Source organism: Diuraphis noxia, unplaced genomic scaffold, assembly GCF_037042655.1.
Source record: "Diuraphis noxia isolate RWA-SAM2 unplaced genomic scaffold, SU_Dnox_SAM2 contig0003, whole genome shotgun sequence".
Taxonomy (NCBI): Eukaryota; Metazoa; Arthropoda; class Insecta; order Hemiptera; family Aphididae; genus Diuraphis; species Diuraphis noxia.
The window spans coordinates 43,372,813-43,397,487 of NW_028301713.1; the positions used below are offsets into that span (position 1 = coordinate 43,372,813).

General features: G+C 26.8%; 4 protein-coding genes and 1 pseudogene across 6 annotated transcripts; 1 reads left to right on the top strand and 4 right to left on the bottom strand.

Moving 5' to 3' along the window:
* Positions 1 to 429: 429 nt before the first annotated feature.
* On the bottom strand, positions 430 to 1,284 carry LOC107162409 (uncharacterized; annotated as a pseudogene).
* Positions 1,238 to 5,775, bottom strand: LOC107162419 (RCC1-like G exchanging factor-like protein). Its single transcript, XM_015509302.2, has 8 exons — positions 5,135 to 5,775; positions 4,905 to 5,062; positions 4,266 to 4,365; positions 3,602 to 3,887; positions 3,355 to 3,527; positions 2,246 to 2,407; positions 1,929 to 2,188; positions 1,238 to 1,513 (listed from the first exon to the last, which is right to left on the bottom strand). The coding sequence occupies exons 1-8, from the start codon at positions 5,244 to 5,246 to the stop codon at positions 1,436 to 1,438; spliced, it is 1,329 nt and encodes a 442-aa protein (XP_015364788.2). The 5' UTR covers positions 5,247 to 5,775; the 3' UTR covers positions 1,238 to 1,435.
* Positions 5,776 to 5,993: 218 nt separating this feature from the next.
* Positions 5,994 to 10,044, top strand: LOC107162418 (oligosaccharyltransferase complex subunit ostc-A). 2 transcript variants are annotated; one of them, XM_089222923.1, is made up of 5 exons: positions 5,994 to 6,329; positions 6,414 to 6,616; positions 6,688 to 6,761; positions 6,834 to 7,051; positions 8,903 to 8,933. In XM_089222923.1, the coding sequence occupies exons 2-5, from the start codon at positions 6,478 to 6,480 to the stop codon at positions 8,916 to 8,918; spliced, it is 447 nt and encodes a 148-aa protein (XP_089079049.1). In that variant the 5' UTR covers positions 5,994 to 6,329; positions 6,414 to 6,477; the 3' UTR covers positions 8,919 to 8,933. The 2 variants fall into 2 exon arrangements, with proteins under 2 accessions (XP_089079049.1, XP_015364785.1); XM_015509299.2 differs by lacking the exon at positions 8,903 to 8,933 and adding an exon at positions 9,859 to 10,044 and having other exon boundaries at positions 5,996 to 6,329.
* LOC107162431 (calcium and integrin-binding protein 1-like) lies at positions 9,891 to 23,302 on the bottom strand. 2 transcript variants are annotated; one of them, XM_015509326.2, is made up of 5 exons: positions 23,101 to 23,300; positions 16,823 to 16,857; positions 16,466 to 16,713; positions 15,858 to 16,059; positions 9,891 to 10,122 (listed from the first exon to the last, which is right to left on the bottom strand). In XM_015509326.2, exons 1-5 carry the CDS (start codon positions 23,149 to 23,151, stop codon positions 10,101 to 10,103), a joined length of 558 nt encoding a protein of 185 aa, XP_015364812.1. In that variant the 5' UTR covers positions 23,152 to 23,300; the 3' UTR covers positions 9,891 to 10,100. The 2 variants fall into 2 exon arrangements, with proteins under 2 accessions (XP_015364812.1, XP_015364811.1); XM_015509325.2 differs by lacking the exon at positions 9,891 to 10,122 and adding an exon at positions 10,137 to 13,679 and having other exon boundaries at positions 23,101 to 23,302.
* Positions 16,887 to 20,920, bottom strand: nsl1 (non-specific lethal 1). The gene has a single exon (XM_089222921.1). The coding sequence runs from the start codon at positions 19,048 to 19,050 to the stop codon at positions 17,134 to 17,136; it is 1,917 nt and encodes a 638-aa protein (XP_089079047.1). The 5' UTR covers positions 19,051 to 20,920; the 3' UTR covers positions 16,887 to 17,133.
* Positions 23,303 to 24,675: the final 1,373 nt, after the last annotated feature.

Here is a 24,675-nt window from a genome sequence, read left to right on the forward strand (position 1 = left end):
GTACTTGGGAAAGTGGCTCATTCCAAATAAATTTATTTTATATAGGTATCGCTCCCACATAATATTTTTGGCTTCGGTACAGAACTAAATGTTTGAACAATTTGATTGGCAGCTTAACTATAATATTTTCAATATTAGTTCTTTCACCAAAAATTTCTTTGTTTACACACTGAATGAAAAAAATAAATTTTAAGTTACTCAAATATAATATTCAGATGTTTGAAATAACTTTATAATTTAAGTTTTATGCATTAATTGCTAACAATAACATACAAGTAGGTGCAATGGGCAAATTTTGATTTGTCATGACAAACAAAAATGTAAATGAATATACTTATCAAAATCCATTCTTTAACTTGAAGATTTAATTATGTATTTTTTCATTAAATTTAAATTGTTTTAAAAATATATTGTCTTCAACAAATTAGTTTATCTTGTTTCTTTTTTAGACATCATATTTTTTTTATATATTCCTTTATGGGTTGTTACAATGTCTTTTGTTGATGTTTGTTTTATTTGTTCAAACTTTTCAATGTTCATGAAATATATTCTAAACATTCTAATTAGTTTAGGTTATACCTTGACTTTTTCTTTGCCTTCTAGGATGTTTAAAACTCTTTAGCTGTATTAAATCAATAAAATATATTTAATAAATATGTATAAACTTTTATCATTCATTTATTATTCATATTCAGGTATTCGTTTAGTATGTGATCTAACTAGCAAAAATCGAGTTTAGTATCTCATCTACCAAGACAAATAATACAATAATTTATATTAGGTATAGACAGCAGACAGATACCATTCTATTAACATACAAGATACATTTTTTGAATAATTATGACATTATAATGTAATCGTGTATTATTTTATATTTGTATAACTAATGAAATTAATTATAATAATAATATAACATAGTTATATGATTTGTAATTTTACTTAAAATACTTCACAAATATCCATATTCAATGTAAATTTAATAATTAATTTTAGATACATTTATGCAACATTATCATTATTATAAATAACTATCCTCATTTATTAATAATTGTCCATATTTACCCAAGATTTATCAGCATTATTTGATAAATGTTTCTTCTAATTAATATTTGTAAATTTTTTAGTTTTTAGTTTTAATATTTTATCACCATTTACTTCTATTATTTTAAGTTCTTGTAATGAAATTGGTTCAGAGTACAAAGGAACAGATATTAAACCAAATAATTGACACTCAGTATTCGACGTCATATTTTTTTTGACATATTTATTATTTAATCTTATCATTAGAAATTATAAAATCTGAGTTTTCTAATGAATCGTTAAAAAATCACTACAACTCATTATGCAACAAAGAAATAAATAGCATAAGCAATATATTTATTAACTAGTTAGTATAGAAATCAAAGTTTATAAATAACTATTATTTTGATTTGTTTTATTGGTATGGTGTACATAGCGCAACCATATGATCAACTCCACAACTCACACGTTTAACAGTAGCACCGACTGAAACCTAAAAGAATAACTTTAGAATTAAACTTGAACCAAATTATGCTATTTAATATACAGGGTATAACAGGAATATCTGACAAATGAAATAACATTTGTTCTAATCAATATTATTAATTTTTTTTTATATATACAATTTATGGTTACTTGCACTATACATTTAATTAAAAATATCCAATTTCTAAGTCTGTTTATAAAAACATTTATGTAAGTCAGTAGTTGATTTTTAAGAATTTTTTTAAACATTAATATTTTTTAAGTAAATTAATTTAGAACATATCAAAGTAATAACTTTTTTTAAATTAATATTTTTAAAATTTTCCTGATATAGCATATATTTGAAACTATTTATTAACCATATAAATTTTGTCAATTCTTCCTGTTACATCCTATATTATTGAACAAAAAAAATGATTTACTTGTAAAGGAAAATATTGGTCTTTTGTGTGGCCAAGACCTAATTGGCCCCATTTATTTTTACCCCATGTGTATAGATTTCCTTCAGATGTAATTGCAGCCATGTGAAATACACTACTATACACAGATTTCACTTGTGTTTCAGGATTATATTGATTTCTACCAAATAAAATTGGTGGTATTGGAGTTGGTTCACGGCTTTGGTTCATTTCAGGCCCCTTGCCCAGAATACCAAAGCCCCAAACAAAGACCACACCTTCATCTGTATAAAATAATTTATCAAATGTAAGCAATTTATAACATAATTATATAAATTTACCATTCAGTGCTATACAAGCTGATCCAGTAGCACCAATATCAATGATTTTACCTATACCTTTATTCAAAGGTAGTTTTCTAGGTGTATTTACTTGATATTTATCGCTATCTAATAGTAATTGACCATATTCTGAATTACCCCAACCAAAAACCTCACCTTGATCTAAAAAAAAAAAAAATAATATCCAATTGAAAGATATACCATTTTATTTAAAGAATGTAACACCTGCATATTATGTGTATATATTACAAATGCATAACATAACAAATCGAAATTCTGGATAATCTATTTAACTTAGTTATGTTTAATATTATAAGAGAGATTTGACATATCATCAAATTTATGAATAAGAGTATTATTTATTTATTTATTATTAAATATACGCGCTAAACCAGGATTATCTAGTGAACATCAAAAGTATTTTTTTATTTTTTATTTTTAGAGTAATTTATGTGTATTTTGAAGTGCACAAACATTTTACAATTTTAAAATACTCATAAAGTCATAACTTGCTTTAAAATTAAAATATAAAAAGTGAGCAAGTGAATATCTTTCAGCTGTATAGTAGAGTTTATAGGATATATTATATTACTTATATTTAAATTATAATATATTTTTATACCCATACAAAATTTTTTCTGTATTGACTCTGAAGTTTTTTTTTACAGTAATTTGAAGAAAAAGTTACGAAGAACCTTGTGTTGGGTTTTTCAACCTTAGGTATAAATCACCACAATTTTATGAATTTTCAACTTCATGATTTCATGCAAATTTTTGCATTTTTGAGATATTTTGTAAACATTTGAATTTTAAATGCTTATAAACAAAAATGGCGACTAACAATTTTTTTTACGAAGATAATTACAACTTATAATAAATCTTGTATAACGTTTTAAAAATTTTTTTGACAGTAAATTTTTTTTATAGACATTTCAATAAAAAAAACTTAAAAAAATCAAAAATTTAAATACTAATGAATCTTAAAAGAATTTTTGTTCATAATTTTTTTCTTATCTTTTTTTATTCTGTATCATAAAATAATATTTTTGTTATTTTGACACATCATAATAGTATTTGAGAATGCAAAAAATATTTGATAAATAACTTACCATTTAAAGCTAAAACACAATCAGCTGAAGATACTACTTTTACAATTTTTTCGCCTTTAATGTCTCCTCCAACAATAGTAGGCTGTGATTCATTATTATAATGTCCTAATCCAGTTTGACCATCAGCACCCCATCCGCATGAATATACTTTACCAGTTTTAGTTATGAATAAACTAAACCAGTAAATACATTTACACAATTATTATGATATATAACACAAGATAATACAGTAAAAATAATTGTTTACCTATGATCTTGGCCACAAATTATCTTTGAAATACCATCGTCTAATATAATATTATTCACATTTCGTAGCTTACTAAAGTCTTCATTTTCAATAATTTTTCGTCCACATTGTCCATAACAATTACTACCTAAAGCATATACACCATCTGTGTTTGTTAATACAAGTGTATGTGCACGACCAGCCGCCACTGCTTTTATTTTAGTATTTGATTCTTTCAAAGGAAGTTGAATTGGTACAGTGGCTAATATCAATCCTAAAGGATATCCTTTTCGTGGATCATGGTACCCTATATGAAATAATAGAAATAAATATTAACATAGTTAGTTAACATTTACTTTTAGTCTATAAAAAACATTACAGTTTATTTTTAATTAAAAAAGTAGATATTTAAATGAAAACTTATATAATTTACTAAAAGATTTTATTATTTATGTATTTATAGCTAAACACTTATTATTTCATTGTGTGTGTCTATACTACCTATTATTTTATTCCTTTAAATAGTTTAAACAAAGATAATTCATATAATATAAATTTATAATATTATAAAAATGTGGTGTTAGTTTTTCAAACTTCACTAGTTAAAAATGAAGTTTAAAGACCAAATATTAGGTTATTAATTTTTAATATCGAAAATTATTAATATAAATAGGTTTAATTTTACCTATCTGTGAATCTGTATTTAAACCACAGCCAAAGAGTTTATATTGATTACTATCAACAGCATAAACTGTAAATCCATAACCACATGCTAAATCCTTGATCTGGAAAGGTGTGTTTTTAAGTAATAAGTATAATGTGTTAAACAATAAAAGTAACAAAATATTTTGAACGCTTGACCATAAATTTAATTTGGATTTTTTTTACTGCAGTTATTTTTGAAAAATTACAATTTATTTTGTATAAAAATAATTAATAAATAGTACCTTCCCCTCACCTATTGAGTTCAATTAGAAATTTAAAAATTGAACTATTGAGAGCGAGTTAAAGTTTTGATATTTATGCATATTGTATTTATCAGAACTTAAATACACCTTTAGTCAATTTATAAAACAAAACAATTTTAGGAATTGTTTGAAAAAAATATTAAATTCAATTTCAAAAAGAGAGAAGGAGGGTGCAATTCAAACATTTTTTTTTTTATTTAAATTTAAATTTTTCAATAAGGAATGCAATATTAAGCCTGTTGTACAGTAAAAAAAGTTTGAATGAAATTCAGGGTTATGCGTTTGAATTATATTGTTTTACCTTGATAATAACTGTATAATATACTTTTTCAATACAAATTTTATGTAATTCATACCTTATGAGAATATGAAAATCTTAGTCTCACAGGTCTGTATATGAACTGTATCTGACGCTCTCTAGATCTGATTTTTAAATCACCTAGTGCGCCATGTTCAGCCATACCCCACACATATAACCGCTGCTGATCTTTAGGTGACTCACTATATGGTGCCACTGTGAAAAAAATTAAGTATTTAAAATAATAATTCAAAAATAGATTAATGAACTTCATAATATGCATCTTACTAAAAGGATCAAAATTTTCAGGTTCAACATTGACACTAACGTATCGTTTTGAACATAATGAACAACTTGTCTTCTTTAATAATTTAAATAATTTTGATGACAATTTAGACATTGTTTATGAATTGTTTAAGAAATAATTTACACAAATTATAAATTGATGCAAAACTTTATTCCTGTATTGACTAAAACTGTCATTGAGCGCAGACACACCATATTTAAACATTAACTTTTAGTAATTGATAATATTATAAGATTATTGAAACCAATTTAATTATAATTTTCAAATACTACTGCACCCTTATAAATTCAGAAGGGAAATAATTGGTTGAAGCCTAAAGTATGATTATTACTTTTAACATGAATTTTAAAAATTTTTGAATATTTTAAAGTTATAACCGGATAGTGGACACATGACATCTAGAGCACAGATTAATGATTATACGAATATATAAAATATATAAATATATATACATTTCATATTATTTTCTGTGTCTTGTCTCCGGAATAACCAGTTTTATATTGATAATTGTTGATAGTTGATAATTGATACCATTTTGATATCACAGAAATTATAATAAATTATATTATAATTTAAAATTATAATTACTAATAATAATTAAAATTAAAATAATTATTGAACGTGTAATGCAAAACAGTTGTTATTTCATAACATTGTTGTTAGATAACCGCAAGCAGTTAAGGTTAGGTTATACCACGATTTAAGATAGTACTATCTTAAATCGTGGGTTATACGTAAACAAACAAACCGTTATCGTAAAAAAAAAATCGTTCGTAACAACACTTGTAAACCACCAGGTAATCATTTACAACTTCAACACTAAACCACCAGAGATCGACCACCAAGCAGTATAGTACTATAGTAGTATAGTGTCGCTTCTATAGGTTCTATTCTACTGTTCTATGACCATACCCGTGTCACAGTTATTCTTTTCTATGGTCCTCATTTCTCAGAACAGTCATGACAAAATAGTATCTCAGGTAGTCAGGTTATACTAATATTTAAATTTTTCCTATTGCTATTAACTTGGGCCTACAGATAATAAGTGTATAACCGTATAAATTATTAGTATTTATTGCTTTTGTTCACTAATTATCAATTATTGTCAATTATCGGACTGAGAAGCAACTAAGTACTATATGTATAGTGACCACGACTGTGGTTTGAGTTTGTGAGGTATAAATAATTGTAATTTCTAGCTGAGGAATCCGAGGCTATATTTTTGGATGTAATTAAAATTAAAATGTTGTGCCCATTCAGAATCGCATATAGTTTACACACAACTGAAGTAAACACAAGATACTAGAAAGTTAATGCTTTGATAATGGAATCATTATATAGTTTACCTTTTAAAGTTCTTGAAGTCCCAAATCTGCGTTTAAAACGACCGTCATGGTTAAAGAAACCATCTGCCATGTTCATGTATGTGATTGTAACGATTTCATACTTTTTAGTGACTGGAGGTAAATGCATGAATAATATATACAATTATCAATATATTTTAATTTAATTTAATCATATAATTATTCTTTAGGGATCATATATGATGTCATCATAGAACCACCTAGTGTAGGTTCGACTACAGATGAAAAAGGACATTCAAAACCAGTAAATTTTGATCATAGTTTTTGAATTTTGCTGTCAGTAATTATTGTTTAAATAATGCATTGTATTAAATAGGTGGCATTTATGCCTTACAGAGTTAATGGACAGTATATCATGGAAGGTTTAGCATCAAGTTTTCTATTCAACATTGGGGGTTTGGGATTTGTTATATTGGATTTAACCAATAATAAATCAACTCCAAAATTGAATCGCACACTTCTGACTGGTGTTGGATTTGCATGCATCATTGTATCATATTTCACATGTTGGACGTTTATGAGAATGAAGCTCCCGTATGTATAGATTATTGTTTCAACTTTTAAGAAAAGTTATTTATTTTAGTTATATACTTTTATAATTTGTAAATAATATTTGAGTAACTTTTCATAATTTTAAAGTTTAACGTTATAAGAATTTGTTTCTTATCACTCAAATCCACTTTGAGATTTTATATTTTTATATATATGATGTTACAAACTAGAAATTGGCTATGCCGCTAGGCTATGAAAAGGTACGAGGTATGAAAAAAACATTTTGGGATATTTGGATCCTGGTTCATTATTCCAGTGCTGGATAACAGGGGCTCATATTGAACCAGTTTATTCTAACGAATTTCAAGAAAATTTTCAAATAAAAGCAAATAACAATATTATATTGTTTACAATAGGGAGTTGATTAATTAAGAGCGTAACACCTGTATTAGTTGTCTCAGTCTTACAAACACGTAACATAGCAAATTTACACTTAGCGGTACACATTTTACTCTTTTAGCTTAAGAGTCAATAGACCTATTATGAAAATTGTTGGCAAAAATATTATCTGCGTATTATTGGAAGAATTTTATGATAATTCAGTGTGTAAGTGAGTTATGTGTGTATAATAAATTGTAAAATTTGTATTTATTTATTTATTTAGTTTACAATTTATTATACACGCATAACTCACTTCTATGATAGTGCATTGCTGAGTGTAAATTTGCTATGTAACGTGTTTGTAAGACTGAGACAACTAATATGGGTGTTGGGCACTCTTAATAATTAATATATTATAATTACAGTAGTCTTGCTGATCCAGGCATCCGGATTATATGGATCATTTATAATTTGTTCTTTAGTATTTATGTATACATATACAGGGTGTACCACAGAGATCTCACATTCTGACAAATGAAATAACTTTGTTCTAATCAATATTTTAAAAAAATTTCTTATATAATTCATAGACACTTGCGCTACATTTTTTATTTTTTAATACTGAAAATAAAAACTTAAAAATTGATAAAAATTTTTTTCGAAATATTCAATAAAGCCAATTTGTAAATTTGATTTTAAAAAAAATGTATATGGTAAAAACACTTATTTAAGTCAAATGACTGATTTTTTACAATTTTTTTAAATATCAATATTTTCGAAAATAAATTACGATCTAGTTTATGTTAGAAACCTTGTAATTTCAAATAATAATAAAGTTTTTTTTAAATATTTTATAAGAACATTTTTAAATAAGTGCATGTTAAAATCTAATTTTTTTTTTATTGTATTTATTTTAATAATATGTGATGTATAAACTATAAATTACTATAATTTACCTAACGAAAATATTAATATTTAAAAAAATTGTAAAAAATCAGCCTTATGACTAAAATAAGTGTTTTTACCATTTAAATTTTTCTAAAAATCAAATTTAGATATTGGCTATATTGAATATTTCGAAAAAAAAATTTATCAATTTTTAAGTTTTTTATTTTCAGTATTAAAAAATAAAAAATGTATTCTAAAATGTAGCGCAAGTGTCTATGGGTTATATTTTAAAGACATTTTTAAAAAATATTGATTAGAACCAAAGTTATTTCATTCGTCAAAATGTGAGATCTCTTTGGGACACCCTGTATAGGATGTCCTGCGAGGATTACCCATTGGGATATCTCCCGAAATAATGGGGATATCAAAATTCTGGTTTTCTAATAAACATTGATATTTTCATAAAAATAAACTATAAAATTGCTATCTACAATTTTTTTGGAAATAATTAATTTAGAAAAAAATATTTTTTAACTTTTTTTCAAAACACTACAATTAATTTAAAAATGAATAAAATATTGTTCTCATTCCTATAAATCTTATTACAAAATCTAAACTTTTCAGTTTAGGAAGAACTTAAATAGTCTTCTTCAAAAAGAAAGCCCATGCTATTTCTATGTCATCTTGAACTCCTTGACTGCGGTAATTTTTTTTGTTTAGTTCAAAGTTTAAATCAATGTCTACAATTTTTTTTATTGAATATGCCGTATTTTGTCTTACTAATTATTTTATAACTTTTTGGAAATTTGTTATAAATAAAGTCTTGCAAATATACCTAAAACAAATTTTAATAGTGTATTTAGTACTAATGACGAGGTTGCTAATTTTTTTGCTTCAATTTTTGATAGTTATATTTACATTGAACACAGTGTTATTGACAACCTAACTAAATTAATTGCTGTTTGATATGTCATATTGAAGCAGATTTATCTTAATTGAGCTTTGTTAAATGAATTGGTCTTGATGGACTATCTTGTGAATTTTTGTTCTTGTTAATTTTTCTTTTGGGAGTGTAATTTAAAAGGGTTCAACACAAAATCTTTAAAAATGAAGCTTTTGTTTTAAATTCCTTAGCTGATGAGTATATAGACTTACCTGTTGTAGTATCTTTTATTAAATTTTAAGTCTCGTCATCTATGATAGAACTCAGATATTAAGTATTTAAAATTTTATAAATAATTATTGTTGCCATTATTTAATAATCATTACAACAATAAAATATAATATCATTTGACATTTTGTACATTATATATCTATGATGGTGTTAAATGTTTGATAACAACAAATATAAGCATCTATGGATCTAAAAGCATTTTAACGGCATAATATAAACTTATTAGGGCCATTCTTACAATGCTCGGTTAGTGCCTGATAACACTAACCGGAAGAATTTATCATGAGTTAACCGATAGAATTCTACCGGTTAGTCTTAACCGACACTTAACCGGACATTGTAAGAACGGCCCTTAATATGTTATTGTTTATTATTTTCTTAACAAATATTTTTTATTCTTTTGCAGGGGATACTTGAAGTCATAAGAAATAAATACCATTGGAAAAACTTATTAATTTTTAATTTAATTTTAAATTTTTTCATAAGCCAATCAATATTCTCAACTCGACTTATATGTTATAAGTATATGTTGTAAAAAATAAATAAAAATTTAAACATAATAATAATAAAGTATAATTTGTCCATAAAATTATTTTCAATATGGGTATTCTATTTTTTAACTTATATTCTTCTTTTTCAGCTTATTTTTTAAAGTTTAATATTGAACATCCTGTAAAAATAAAATATATTATTTAGTAACACTCATAAATTTAAAATACAAAAAAAAAATTTTTGGTTAAATTATAGTAATGACATTAACTGTCAAATTATTTTTTGTTAGTTAATAATTCATACTGTTTTTAATTGTTTCTTTTTATATGCTATATTTACTATAAATCATCTTCATTTTAGATATATTATTAATAATTTGTTAATATTTTACATTCCGTGTCCAGCTAATTATTATTTTTATTTGCAATAACCATACATACCACTATATGTGAAACCTCAAAAACTTAATACTCTTCCATTCTTTGATGATTGAAAAATTTGTGATAGAGCAAAACATGGAGCAAATCAACCTTTATCTACAGTTAATTTCAACATCAACGACGGTTAAAAATTCTAAATGGTTTCATAACTAGCCTTACTAACAGTGTTGGGTAGTAACGTAACAAAAGTAACGCGTTACGTAATTTCATTAGAATTATTTCCAAGTAACGAAAATGTAATGGAAAATTATTTTTGATAAGTAATTTCTATTGAATAACGCGTTACGGTTTCGAATTATTAAGTACCTACCTTTTGCGAATTGTAAAAATAGTATGTCTATAATGCGGGTATTATTATGTTTACCAATCGACTATAGTAATATACTATATATATTTATTAAAGCTCCTTATACAGCTGAACTCAAAATTTTGAACTCTATGACAATATTTATTTTTTTTAATGAGAAAGTAATGAGTTACTTTTCAATTTGAAAAGTAAAGTAATTTTATTAGAGTAACGAATAAAGTAACTTTATTACATTTCTCTCCAAGTAACGAGTAAACACTGCTTACTAAATTCTTGACATATTAAACAATCATCTTATTTTTGATAAATTGTTTAACTACATTTTCCATAAATTCACCAAATAACTTTGCTGACATAAACCTTGATGAACCGACTTAGTCTTATTATCATAATAAATAAACCTCCTATTTTAACAGTGTGTTAAACTACTAAAAGAGAACAATTCCAACAAAAGTAAAATTAATGGTTTGAAACTATCTAATAATAGTCTTCAGCTAAATATTGGAATGACACTGAGGATCCACAATTGTATATACAAAGAATTTTAACTATAAAGATATAATGATACACAAATGATTAATAGCAGCTACTATAGATATATAGCATTCATTTTTCGGATTTTTTGGTTACAGTATGAATAGTACTTTAAAATAATTTACAACAAAATAGCTAAAAAATTTATTTTTCGTACACATATTTTATTTCATACGAATTTTAATTGAAAACATCTGTAAAAATCTCTGATTTTGTATTTCTTAATCAAAAAAATCCTGAAAATTTCAAATTTAACCTCAAAAGAATTAACTATATAGGGCGATCCATGAGTACACTAATTATCTTGAAAAGTATTAACCTTTCTGAATTTTTGTTTTTTAAACTTTTAGGTTTATGTTTTTCTAAAACCGTATAATATTTTGATTATTTTGATCCTTATATTTATTGGTGAAACCACTATAAACTTTTGATTTTCAAATGATAATATATAATTAAAATATCAGAAATTAATATAACCATTTTTTTCATGAATCTACGTGTTGACATTTTTATTTTTTATTGATCGATTTGTGAGATACAGCTCTTCAAAGTATTGGTGGTTTTTACTATTTTTCCAATAACTGTACAGACCAGAAGATAATAATAAATTTGGTATTGCTAAATCCAAGGTAACAAAATAAATAACAATTAATTAAAGATTAATATTTGTACTTAGAATTTTAACCCTAATCATTTATTGATTTATCAAGTAAATTGAACTAATTGGATTCAATGATATCGAAAAATAATTTTATTAATACATGATAATTTAATTATATGCTACCATTTGAAAATCAAAAGTTAATAGTGGTTTTAACAATAAATATAAGGATGAAAAAAATTTAAATATACGGTTTTCAAAAAACATAAACCTAAAAACTAAAAAAATTAGAAAAAAGTACTTTTCAATCTAATTTGTGTACATACTTAAATGGATCACCTTGTATATGTATTTTCTATCTAAAACCACATAAAACCAGCCTAAAAGTTTAAAAAAAAATAGTGCTTTATGTAATACTTTGATTTGCATTCAATTGTTAAATTGAAAAAAAGAGGAGGATGGTAGGGGCCTCCTTTTACAATGTCATAGTTTATTATTACACTGCACCACTTGTACTAGCACACCAGCCAAGACATATTGAATAGATTTCTCAATTATAACAACCATAAAGTTTCCACTCTCTCTATACTTTCATTCACTAATCACTATAATATAATAATTAACTAATTCCACTAATATCTATTCTCTTTCTTATTTTCTTATTACTCTCACCTTGTTATACTTATCCAACCTTTATCTTCGTTTAAAATGAAGTTGGTCACACATTTAGAAAAAATAAAGTCTAATAAAAAAGTTACCTATAACGATAACCAGACTTAGATAAAATAATTTTTAAAAGTATTTAGGATATGCGTTTGAATACTTTATGAAAATAATATACCCAAGTTACTTCAAAAAATGATTACAAATATTTTTTGAATACTTTTTTTAGTAGATTAGTGATTTTTTATTAGATCTCAATAACAAAGATATTTTTTTTCAATTCAGTGTTTATTAATGAACATTTAATAATGTCATTAATACACATATATCCAGTTATCTATTAGTTGTAAATTATAATCCCCAATCAGATGCCTCAAAAGGAACGTGCCACGACTTGAAAACTTAAGATTTAATAATATTAAGAGGTGTCACAAATATATGATTTCCTCCTCACATGTTTATGTTATCAACTGTTTTTAAATTATTATTACTTATTGTACATACTGTATTATAGATTGTAATTTTTCAAATAAAGTCAAGATATTATTTAAGAAGAAAAAATCATATTCAAATTCAGTTCTATTTTCAGTGGAGAGGGAAAAAAGGATTATACATTTATATACACAGTAGTCGCTCGATAATTCAAAAAACTCCCTAAATCGAACTAAACGCAAAGTCTCCCGAGAAAACCTCTATAATTAGAAAAAAATACATGTATTCCGGTCCCCTCGATAGTTCAAAATGTCTGTCGGTGGGACACACTACAATTCAAATTTTTATCTCACAACCTCTATGATTCAAATCAAGATCTTGCCATAAGTAAATTAGGCAACGCTTTGCACTAGATTGTGGCCAGTAATTTATCATGAAAAAAAAAATAACAACAAATTTCTTTAATATAATATGTATTTATAATAAATTAATGTAACATGTACATACATACAATTTCTCAACTCTTTTAAATTTAAATTAATTTTTTCCCTCGATTATTCGAACACTCGGTAAATCGAAAACTTCTATAAATCAAATTTGAAACTTGGTACCTTAAATTTTGAATTATCGAGTGACTACTGTAATAGGATATAGGCACCCATTAGTTAATAACTTATTATAGGAAATCCTGAGTCACAATAATATCACGTCATCGCTAGCTCGTTGCTACAAAATTGGAAGATATCATTATTGTCCCCCTAATAACAGTATAAAACAAAATAATATGTAAGTATAAAATATTTAGTATAAAAATATACAAGTACAATTTCTATGACGGAAAAAGAATAAAATTATTTTTAAGATGTGATTGGATGTTAAAAAAGTATTCAGAATACTACCCCAAATTCTAATGATAACCACAACTATATAGATGATATATGATATAGTTTTATGTTTATATTTTACAGCAGATAATAGCAACTAAAAAGTGTTCTTAAAACAAAATTGAACTTAATAAATAGAAGTTGGAATTCAAACCACTAAAATGCTATGAAATATGCACTCACATATGAGTTAAGCACTAATACTTACTTAAACTATGTCAAATGAAAAAATAAATTCAAAATTAAGCAACAACTAAAGAGGCACTAGTAAATAAGTAAAAAAGATTAAAAGTTAAATTATAAAAAAAATTTAAGAAAAATAAACTTTAAATCAAATAAGCAAAAATTGTTCAGTCATCTAGTTCTTTAAGTGACGACGAATTTAAGTTTTTAACCATCGACACATTACTCATGATACTAACACAGATTATATAAAACCTTTTATATAATCTGTGATACTAATTTGTGTATCAATCATCTGACAATCTATTATAGATTCTATTAGATTTGTGATTCTAGAGATTGAGGAAAGGTATTTTGAAATATGTGAGCATATGGACTTATAATAGTCAGTCTATGTATGAGTCAGTAATAATAACAAGATGCAGCTAACCAATGATAACCAATAACTATGAATAGATAGGTTCAAACTTTACCACTTTCTGTAATCTTTGGTCCGTACAACTATTACTACAGAGCAAAAATTATACATACTTTAACAGTAGTTACTAATTATACTATATGTGATACATATTAAATACCATAAACATAATTATAAGTACCTACAATATTTTTCTGACATAGACAACTAGGTAGGAAGGTTGAGGGTTTAGCCCCTCTAATTTTACTAAATCTAAATACCTATGAATATCACCCTAAAATATATTTAAAATTCTAATAATCACATTAAGAACCACTGATCTATAACCAGGGACGGATTGGCAAATTTTTTCAGCTCAGGAAATATGGATCAAACCGGCTCAGCACTGTAAATGTAACCCGCCCCCATCAACTGAAGAAAAAAAATGGCCATAATTCTACTCAAATTTCAAAATTTGTTTAGAGTCATCTGTAAATATTAGTAAAATATATTAGGTACCTATCATTTAAAGATATGTTTACAGTTTTAGGTTAGTCAGATAAGGTTAACCTGTTCAGACTGTTCTAACTTGAACCTGAAGTTTAATCTTATTATAATTTTTAAATATATTTATACAGAAAATATCATTAAATATTTTGTAACTAATAGACATTCAATTTAAACATTCATTTAATGTTCTAATCCTTTTATATAGGTAAATACTAAATACATTTTATTGTTTCTCCAACTGTTCATAATAAACCTATTACCTTGTATTATACATACAGTAAGTATAAAAAAATAGACAGTTTTAATTTGCTCTTGTTTTTCAATAGTTCAATAATAACTTTATTTATATTCGTTCATTGTATTTCTCAAGCGAGTTTTAATTACTTTTAAAATTGAAAATGAGCGTTTGCAAGCCACCTAGTTTATATACCTGAGTCAAAGGAAGCGTAAGTAGATACTTTTACCCTAGAGCTAGTTGATAATATACATCACTGTAAATCTTTTATTTCATTAATATACATTAAAGCAGCAAACAACACAATTTTTGTACACTTTTTTTCATTATAGGAATTTTGAAAATATTTAGATTATGTTTTTGAATATAATTTTTTTTTTTTTTGTAATTATATTATAATAATTAAAGCGGCCCTCACAAGAACCGGCCCATCGGGGAGATTCCCAATTTCCCGATAGGGCAATCCACTCCTGTCTATAACATATGAAGGTTAAAAAATTAACACATTCATCCTCAAATGATGTTATGAATGTGAATATCTAAGAAAAAATTGTTTCTTAAACTAAGGAAGCATATTTATATAACAAAAAGTAAAAACCATGCAATTCAAATTTACACAGTATATTAACTATAAAAAAAAATTTTAAATTTAAAATCCAATGTTTATAAAATACAAACAAGACAATTTAAACAAGCACTGATAATACTTTAAGAAATATATACTGACTTAACAAAATCTGGACACATGTCAGTTACATGTTCAAATTCAGAAAATGAAAGCGCGCCGTCGTCATCAAAATCTACTTCTTCAAATATTTTTTGAACCAATCGTTTAAGATCATTATCATTAAAGGCATTTTGTTCTCCAATTAAGCATTGAATTACTTTTTTTATATCTCCAACACCCAACATGTCATCACCATCAAAATCTAAACATTTTGATTAAAATATATAAAAAATCGATTAAAATATTTGATGATTGAACTATTTTTTAGTCATAGAAAATATTTGATAAATTAAAGATGAAGAACAATTTCAAAATCTTTTCAACAATATTCCAAGTCAGAAATAAAATATATCATGCACTTTTGATAGCCAGCTTTTTTAAAATAAATATAATTTTAACATAATCTTAAATTATAAAAAAAACTTGTATATTAAACAGCACCATAAAACCAGTAATATACTGGTTAAACCTCTTTTTAATGAAATGTTTTTATTGCTTTATAGTTTTTAGAAATAATAAATTAATCCTACACTTATATTTTAGAATTTAAAATCCTAATAAATTGTGTAAATTGCATACCATACAACATTAACCATACTATCTCTTACCAAAAATTCTAAAGACATGTTCAGCCTTTACATCAGCAGGTGCCATAGTACTAAATACTGACATCATGTCCAAAAAATCTTCAAATGTACAATCCCCATCCTGACTAGAACTGAATACTTGACACATACGTTCACCAAAAGGATTAGCCGCTAATTCAGGTAGCTTAAGGACCTTGTTTAGAGCTAATTTAGCATTTTTATTATGTCCCACTTTTTCAGGAGCTAATGACTTGAACTTTTCATGTGCACTAAATATTGTATTATACATACTCTTATTTTTTAGATATATATGATAAAATTCCCAAAATTCGTAGTAATATTTATTTAATATAATTTATTATATAGGTAGGTACTTACATCAAAACTTCTTTTTTTGTAAAATAAGTGAGATCCTAAAAATAAAATAAATGAGAAAATATGATTTATCTTAATGAAATATAATTGTCCACTTTGAAAATAAAAGTAAATATTTATCAGGCTATATTTTACTATACAACTTGTATAATACAACGAGTAAAGAAAATATATTTTACATTAGTACTAATTTATAAAAAAAATATACCTAAATATGACAATTAATTTTATGTGAAACTAACTTAAAGCATTAACTTTGGTTTTTACAGTTTATAATATACAACATTTATTCATCAATAATTAATAAAAATATTTTATTGGTTCCAATCTTGATTACTAGGTCCTGCATCAGGTTCCTCTTCCACAGTAGGCATTGGGGACCGACTTTCAAATAGTGGTGACATTGCTTCAGATGTATTCTCACCACTACTACAATGCCCACTATTCTTATGAGTGCGCTCTGTTTGTTTCTTTATAGTCCTGAATCTCATTCGTTCTTCAATTTCACATGCTTCATGATGAGCATTGCGTCTTCCATCATCAAGATCTTCAACAACGTCAGGTTCTGGGATTGTTGCAGCAAATTCAACTGGATCTACATCTAATTCTTTAACAATGCGCCACTTAGGTGTTACTATTTCCTTATATTTGACCATTTCAACTCTTGATGCAGCAGCAATACTGTATGGTATAACAATGTTGTCGATATCATATTCACGTTTAGAATTGTATGTTTTATCTCCTGTTCTTGGAAACCAAGGGCTATAATCTGGATCAGAGTCATAATTGTCTTCTTCATACACCTCATCAAGATCATCATCGTCACAAACACTTTCACTACTTCTTCGACTGTTATATTTATAATCTTCATCCATTCTACTTCTTTTATGCTTGCTATAACGCATACGCCTCCTTTTTCTAGCTTGTCTTTGATTTCGATTGAATTTAGTAATTGGATCATTGCGAGTAGGCCAAGCATTTTGTAATTTAACAGGTGGAACTTGCCTCACAGGAGGACTTTGTTCAGGTGTCCGGTCCACAAAATATTTATTAAAATCTGTATCAGATGAAGACTTATTTTTTTGTTTTAGATGAAAAGATGATTTTCCTAACTCATTAGACAATGCAACACTTAAGGAAATATCTTTAGAATATGATAGAACTGGATGAAAAGTGTCACTCAAAAAATGGCCGGAATCATTTGAATGGCGCTGAAGACTTACACAAGTAGGACAAGAATCAATCCCATAACAGTCACAGGGATTAATACGATTTAATTTTGCTTTGTCCCCCTTTTTTAGAGCTGCAGCCAAGTTTATGAGTGGAGGTTGCATTAACATTCTATGTTGAGTTTTAGGTTCATATGGAAAACATCTTCTACCAGATTCTTCTTCCTGGTCTTGTACATAAGGATGAGAAGAATATCGATTTAATGCTTCATTATAAAAATTGATTTTGAACTCTATGTCAGACATAACATTAACCAGCCAAGTTAATCGATACGCAATACTTACACGTTCATGAAGCCATTTCCAATCATTTCTTTTCTCAATAGGACGATTAGATGATTGAAATTCTTCGTCGCTAGTTTCTCCTAACGTATCACTTTCTGAATCACTAGCTGTTGCTTCCGAGTCATATTCTTCATTCACTGTTTTAATTTGTGACTCTAGCATTCCGAAGACCTTTTCACCATCTTTAATTTCATCACAAAGTAAACTCTTCAAAAATGGATTAGATTGCCTTTTTTGAACTTTGAGCAATGTTGATTTGATATTTTTGATAGCGTTACTTTTTTGTGATTGTAGAACATTATAGATTTCTTGAGTGGAGCACTTGCTCATAGTTTTTAGTTGTATATTTTGTAGCTTTGATATTATTTTTTGAAGTCGTTCGCTCAACATTTTACCTTTGTTCATGTATTTGTTGAAATTTTCTTTTACTGTAGGCGTTTCATCGTATTGAGTAACTACTTCTTCTTCTGCCATTCCAATTACATTATCCAATAGATCTCTTTCAAAAGAACTTAAATCATTATCGCCAATAGAAAACATTGCATCTGCATCACTATTACCAATTTCAACTTGTTCAGTATCATTTTCATAAGACATTAAGCCATTTTTGACCATTGAAATATTTTTCATTACACCAAGTATGTCATCGGAGGAAAGTTCCATGGGATCACCATTCTTCAAAGGTGGATTGTCATCCATGGCTGGTTCTTTGTACATACAAGAGTAGTTTTTTGCAACAACCGCCAATAAAGACCGCGATGAATATATTTACACGTCCGACGAGAAACTATATAATATCAAATACTTTAAAATGAGAATACGGGAAGCTTAATGATAATAAGCGGGCAACAAACTTTATCCTAGTATCAGTGTAGACACTATGAAAATTATTTACATTCCCTTTTGGAATATTATAGTTACACTGATAACCAAGTAAAACTAACAAATAATATGTTTAGGTATGTAATTTGTACTGGATAATACACAGTAAATAGTTCAAAACATTAAAAGTATGGCTACACTGATTAAACCTCATACCATAACTCAAAATCGAAATTCGAAACGTATTATAAAAAAATATTAACTACGTCTAAAGGTCAATCGCGAATCGCTAATCGTTAATTCGCAAATTCGCAATGGCTGTAGAAAATTTTTGATGAACGAACATTGAAAATCAAAAGCACAAAACTATGAAGTTTGCATGATTTATTACACGGGTACCCCTGACAACACGCAGCGTTCTTAAGAAAGTGAATATAATATATTGCTTCATTAATAAACACATTTTGAACCACACTACAAAAAATAGTAATTAACTAACGTGGTATAATTATATTAAATTTTTGTTTATAAATTATTAGTATTTAATAACATTATGTAAATTTAATGATTTGAATGTAATAAAACACAATGTTTCCGTTGAATTGAATGCTGGTAGATAGCGCGGCGGGCTCGTCAATTTAGTCACGTGACTTTCCGTGAGGAATCGTCAGTCGTCACACAATACACAAATCTCTGGTGCCAGACGCCCGCCAGCGGTGCCAAGTGGTTTGGTGGATAACGTCAACGCTACACGACAGGCCAGTGACTATACCAACTTTAATTTTATTTATTATTTTATCTATGGTGACCACTGACCACTGACCAGAGCTGTCGACGCCGGCAGCCAAATAATGCATGCCCTGCGGGCTGCGGCCGCGCTTGCGCATCAAGCTATACCCGGGACCCGAAATATTTTGTTATATCAATTAAATCTATAGCTGTGATCAAAGAGACAAAGACTATTATAGACCTACAAACAATATAATACAGGCGTGATAGTAGTTCCCGGAGACCGCAGGTAACGCCGATCGTAATAGCCCGCACTTTTGCGCATGTGTAAAAGGCGTATGGATATAATGCCGGGTTTACACGCTGCGTAGTACTTGTCACTCGCACTCACACATTGCGTGTGAACAGAAAAAATAGTGCTTACTGCTTAGTATTAGTAAAACCGGGAGTGCGAGTGAATAGAACGCCGTTCTATTTACTAATGACAAGTAGCTAGTCATAGTGCGAGTGACAAGCACTAATGCCTTGTTTACACGTGACGAGTACTCGGCCGAGCACTGTCCCGTGTGAACTCAAGGAACCAGTACTCGGCCTAGTGGCTAGTAATCGGACGAGTGAACAGAAACAGTTTCTATTCGCTGGGCCGAGTGACTACCCCCACAACCAAGACCAAGCAACATAACGAGTGACACGGCCGAGTACTCGTCACGTGTAAACAAGGCATAATGACAAGTACTGCGCAGCGTGTAAACTAGGCATAACGGTCTGGAAAGTAGAAACGAACAGCTATCACTCTATCAGTATTCAGTGACCTCGAATATATTATTGTGGTATTATATTGTATGTACAAGAGACAATCTTGTGGATCATACTAATTGCTCATAAATCATAATGGACATTGAGAGTTTACAAAGTCATCAATTTTGTATAAAACACGGACGCCCTAGGCGTATATTGAAATTAATTTCTTGGAGGGAGGTGCATTTACAAGCTAGCATTTAAACTCTAAATACTCTGAAAAAAAGTTGTACTTATAGATTTTTAATATTTATAAACTGCTATTTTTATCATTTATGAGGAACTTTCTATTAAAACTTTAAGCATTTAAACTTACCGAAAAAAAAGTTATTGACATTTTTAGAATAAAAACTTACTATTTCAAACTTTTAAAAATAATTCTTTAAGAGTCGAAATGTTTGGAAAACCTTGTATGCATAAATAATATTATAAATAAACATTTTATTAAAATTTTAAGTACCACTATAGTTACTATATTTTTAAAAACAAAAAAATCAAAAAATCGTTGTTTCAAAATGTATTAATTTACGTGTAACTAACGGTTAACTGTGAATATCCAATTTCTAATTTTAAATGTCTGTTAAAAATCAACTGGTTTATTTGGTAAACTTTTTTTAAAGTGTAATTAAACTTGAGGGGATTTTGTAAAGTCTTAGACATTTTTTTTATGTTTTGTCTACATTTTTACTTAAATTTACAAGGATAAAAAAAATTTTATCGTCAATAATTAAAATTCGTAATTTTCAAATGCTTAAAAATAGTTCGAAAACAGTCGAAATATTTGCAAATTGTACGGTGAATATAAATTGCTATTATAAACATATTAATTTTTTTGAAAGTTGCACAAAAAACAAAATCCATTTTTTCGAAAAATATAATAGATAAATACTATAAGGCTTAGACATACGAGTACTTTACTTAAAAACAAAAATTAATTATGTTATAATGAATATAAAATAAAAATTGAAAGTAATATAATACAGTAAAATAAGGTCGTTAAAATTATGTTCATTTGATTCCTTAAAATATATTATTAAGAGGATACTACACCCACGTGAGTTTTCATTGTTGTCAACAACTTCGTACTACGAAAAACGAAATTTCCACCATCTAAAAAGGAGAATTGTGGTACCGGAAAAGAGAAAACTAAAAAATAAAAATGATATTTCACAGATAATGTTCTCAACTATAAATATTGCATATCAATTTCGAATCCTAGCTATCACTACAACTTGAGTAGAGTCTATCCCGCGCAAAAAAGTTTTATTTTGTACATTTATAGACGGAGAGAACACTAATTATTGCGTGTGTAGCCTCCTCATAGAGTAATAAGATAACACTGATAATACAAAATGATAACATTTTGATGCCGTAATCCATAGACATAATATCTATCTATATTATGTTTATGCCGTAATCGAATGTATTTGTAACATAATATTATTATTATATAATATATAATACACCTAAGATGTTATAATATTTTCAAATGAATATCTATGATTTAAATATACCACAGAATATATCATATAAAATTGTACATAATCAGTGCTTATATAATAAGCACCGAACAATATACGGTATATTGTATTATTATATTATTATAATATATTATATTATTTTAAGGTCTATTAATTTATAACAACCCTACAAACTTCGAAGTTACGCTTTCCCAGTTTAACTCTACTATTCTGTATAAGGTCTGTCGTTCTGAAGACGTGTATTATCCCGTTTAGTATCCGAGACAAGTATCAATCTCGATTATAAATATTCATGGGATAAAAAATTAAATTATCGATTTGTTTCTGGATTTAGAAATCGTATCAACAAAAAATATAATATAAGATTGTCTACTGAACATTATACAAACATGAATTATAATGTACATGTAAACTGTACGTGTATGCATTTAATATACATTTAGAGTTAGCTTAGCATAAATATATTTTATAAATAAAATTCAAAATAATAACTATCCTCTTAATGTTTTAAATAAAAACAAATATTTTTACAGTTAATAAATATATAACTTAGGTATCTATATCAAAAAATTCAAAACTTAATATTTATTTAAAATGTTAACCAATAGATTTATTAGATGTAGATATACTATATACTGCATTATTTATTCTTATATTATTTACACGAAATTATGCATTCATGTAATATACCTTAAAAATAAGCTTAACATGCAATGAGAAATAGATTATCTCTCAAGGCACCATTTATTAAAATAATATTTCTTAGACGTGATACAATTTAAAATGTACATCAAAAAAAGGTATATTACATAAATCCATAGCCAACAGTTGTATAAAATGTTTAATAGCCCTAATTGATACACATTAATATATATATATATATAATTTGGGATATATTAATATATTATACATAAAATAAATTAATGTTTGAAATTACCTGATAGTCATTTAACTCTTCAGCAGAGAATTGACTAGAATTTTGGCCCATTTGATTTAAAGTTAATCACTTCTTTTAACAGTCCATTGAATTAATTAAACACCAATAAAACTAATAAATTTTGTTATTTGTTAATACCTCAATAAATATTACATATAGACATACAGATCAAAAATTATTTTAAACTTTCGTATACACTATACTTATTATTATTTATCACAAACTTATACTATTATAGTACTAGATACAGTATTATACATATATATATTAAACCTTAGTCCCTGCTATATATTTATTACATTGATAAGTCGAGGGTGTTACCATGGAAGAAGTAGAAACAGAGTATACCAACATCAAAAAATAACTTTATGTATAAAATCCTCGTCCTTCGTACTTCGTAGTCTCCTTCATAGCGACACAGCCGAGTGTTATGTACTTATGTAGCATACTAGCATAACTTTAAACTTGAATAACTATAATTTTAAATTTTGCACCGAATAATTATTCAATAGCCTATGACTCATAAATTGTCATGGCTACAATTCTACAAGCCTTAATTTCTAACTCTTCAACTTCCATCTATACTACATATAATTCACTTTGTTCGGATTTCCATACTTCCAGTCATATTGGAATACTTTATTGTTCATCGTAACGAAGTTGCCGATAATCTGACCAAATCCACGTTTAATCTAATTTGATCTTCATTCACTCACCTACCCCGGTCTGATTTATGCTGGAATAACATCTGTGGATTTCGCTTCAAGCCATACATGTTTATATAATATATTATACCTAACATCCTTAAAAACTGGGTTACTTAAACTTACATAGACCATAGTATTTAGTATTTAATAATTTACATATTGGGTTATTGGGTATATTTTATTAACAAGTCACTCTATCAAAATTGGTTTAAATTACTCCTTTTTGAACACTTCACGCGTCGCATGCCAAAAATGTACATCCGCATACATGCTTATTGTAAACTTAATGTACAGATTGTGTGTTTTAATAAAAAGTTTAAAAAAAACATATAAATGTACCTATGTATGTAGTCTATACCAACTAATGACTATACCCTGAACCCTCTTCACATTCTATTTGATCGTACTACTCTACAGGCTCAACTTCTTTTATTTAATACTCTTAAAAAGAAAGTTGAAATTGTTGAAATGTTTTGAAAATTTTATCAAGTAAAAGAATTGATAACATTAACATATAATTTAAAGTTTCTACAGTTATTTGTTTTTGAAGAGTAACAAAAGAAATTGAGTGAGTATCCAATATGTTGCAGGTAACTCAAATGTTCATAAAAATGTAATGACTTTCCGGTAGACATTTTATATTTGATAAAAGTAGACGAACTTATAAAGTACCATTTACTGAATTTTCAAATTTTAGATTTATAAATATAAGTTATTTATGAATATATAACTCAAAATGAATTGCAAATTGTCGTGATTTTTTCGCATTTTGTCAAAATTCTAACATTCAACGCTTATTAAAAAAAATTGTGACTATTTAATATGCATTATTAATATTTTTTAACTACCATTGTGACAAAATATTAGG

Coding starts and splice junctions, on each gene's coding strand:
- LOC107162419 (XM_015509302.2), bottom strand. CDS start 5,246: ATGTCTAAATTGTCATCAAAATTATTTAAATTATTAAAGAAGACAAGT. Junction 4,366..4,904: donor GATTTTCATATTCTCATAAG/GTATGAATTACA, acceptor ACACCTTTCCAG/ATCAAGGATTTAGCATGTGG. Junction 1,514..1,928: donor ACCAATATTTTCCTTTACAA/GTAAATCATTTT, acceptor TTATTCTTTTAG/GTTTCAGTCGGTGCTACTGT.
- LOC107162418 (XM_015509299.2), top strand. CDS start 6,478: ATGGAATCATTATATAGTTTACCTTTTAAAGTTCTTGAAGTCCCAAAT. Junction 6,617..6,687: donor ATACTTTTTAGTGACTGGAG/GTAAATGCATGA, acceptor ATTATTCTTTAG/GGATCATATATGATGTCATC. Junction 6,762..6,833: donor AAAAAGGACATTCAAAACCA/GTAAATTTTGAT, acceptor TGTATTAAATAG/GTGGCATTTATGCCTTACAG.
- nsl1 (XM_089222921.1), bottom strand. CDS start 19,050: ATGTACAAAGAACCAGCCATGGATGACAATCCACCTTTGAAGAATGGT.
- LOC107162431 (XM_015509325.2), bottom strand. CDS start 23,151: ATGGGCCAAAATTCTAGTCAATTCTCTGCTGAAGAGTTAAATGACTAT. Junction 16,858..23,100: donor AAGAGTTAAATGACTATCAG/GTAATTTCAAAC, acceptor TTTTATTTTTAG/GATCTCACTTATTTTACAAA. Junction 16,060..16,465: donor ACATGTCTTTAGAATTTTTG/GTAAGAGATAGT, acceptor CAAAATGTTTAG/ATTTTGATGGTGATGACATG.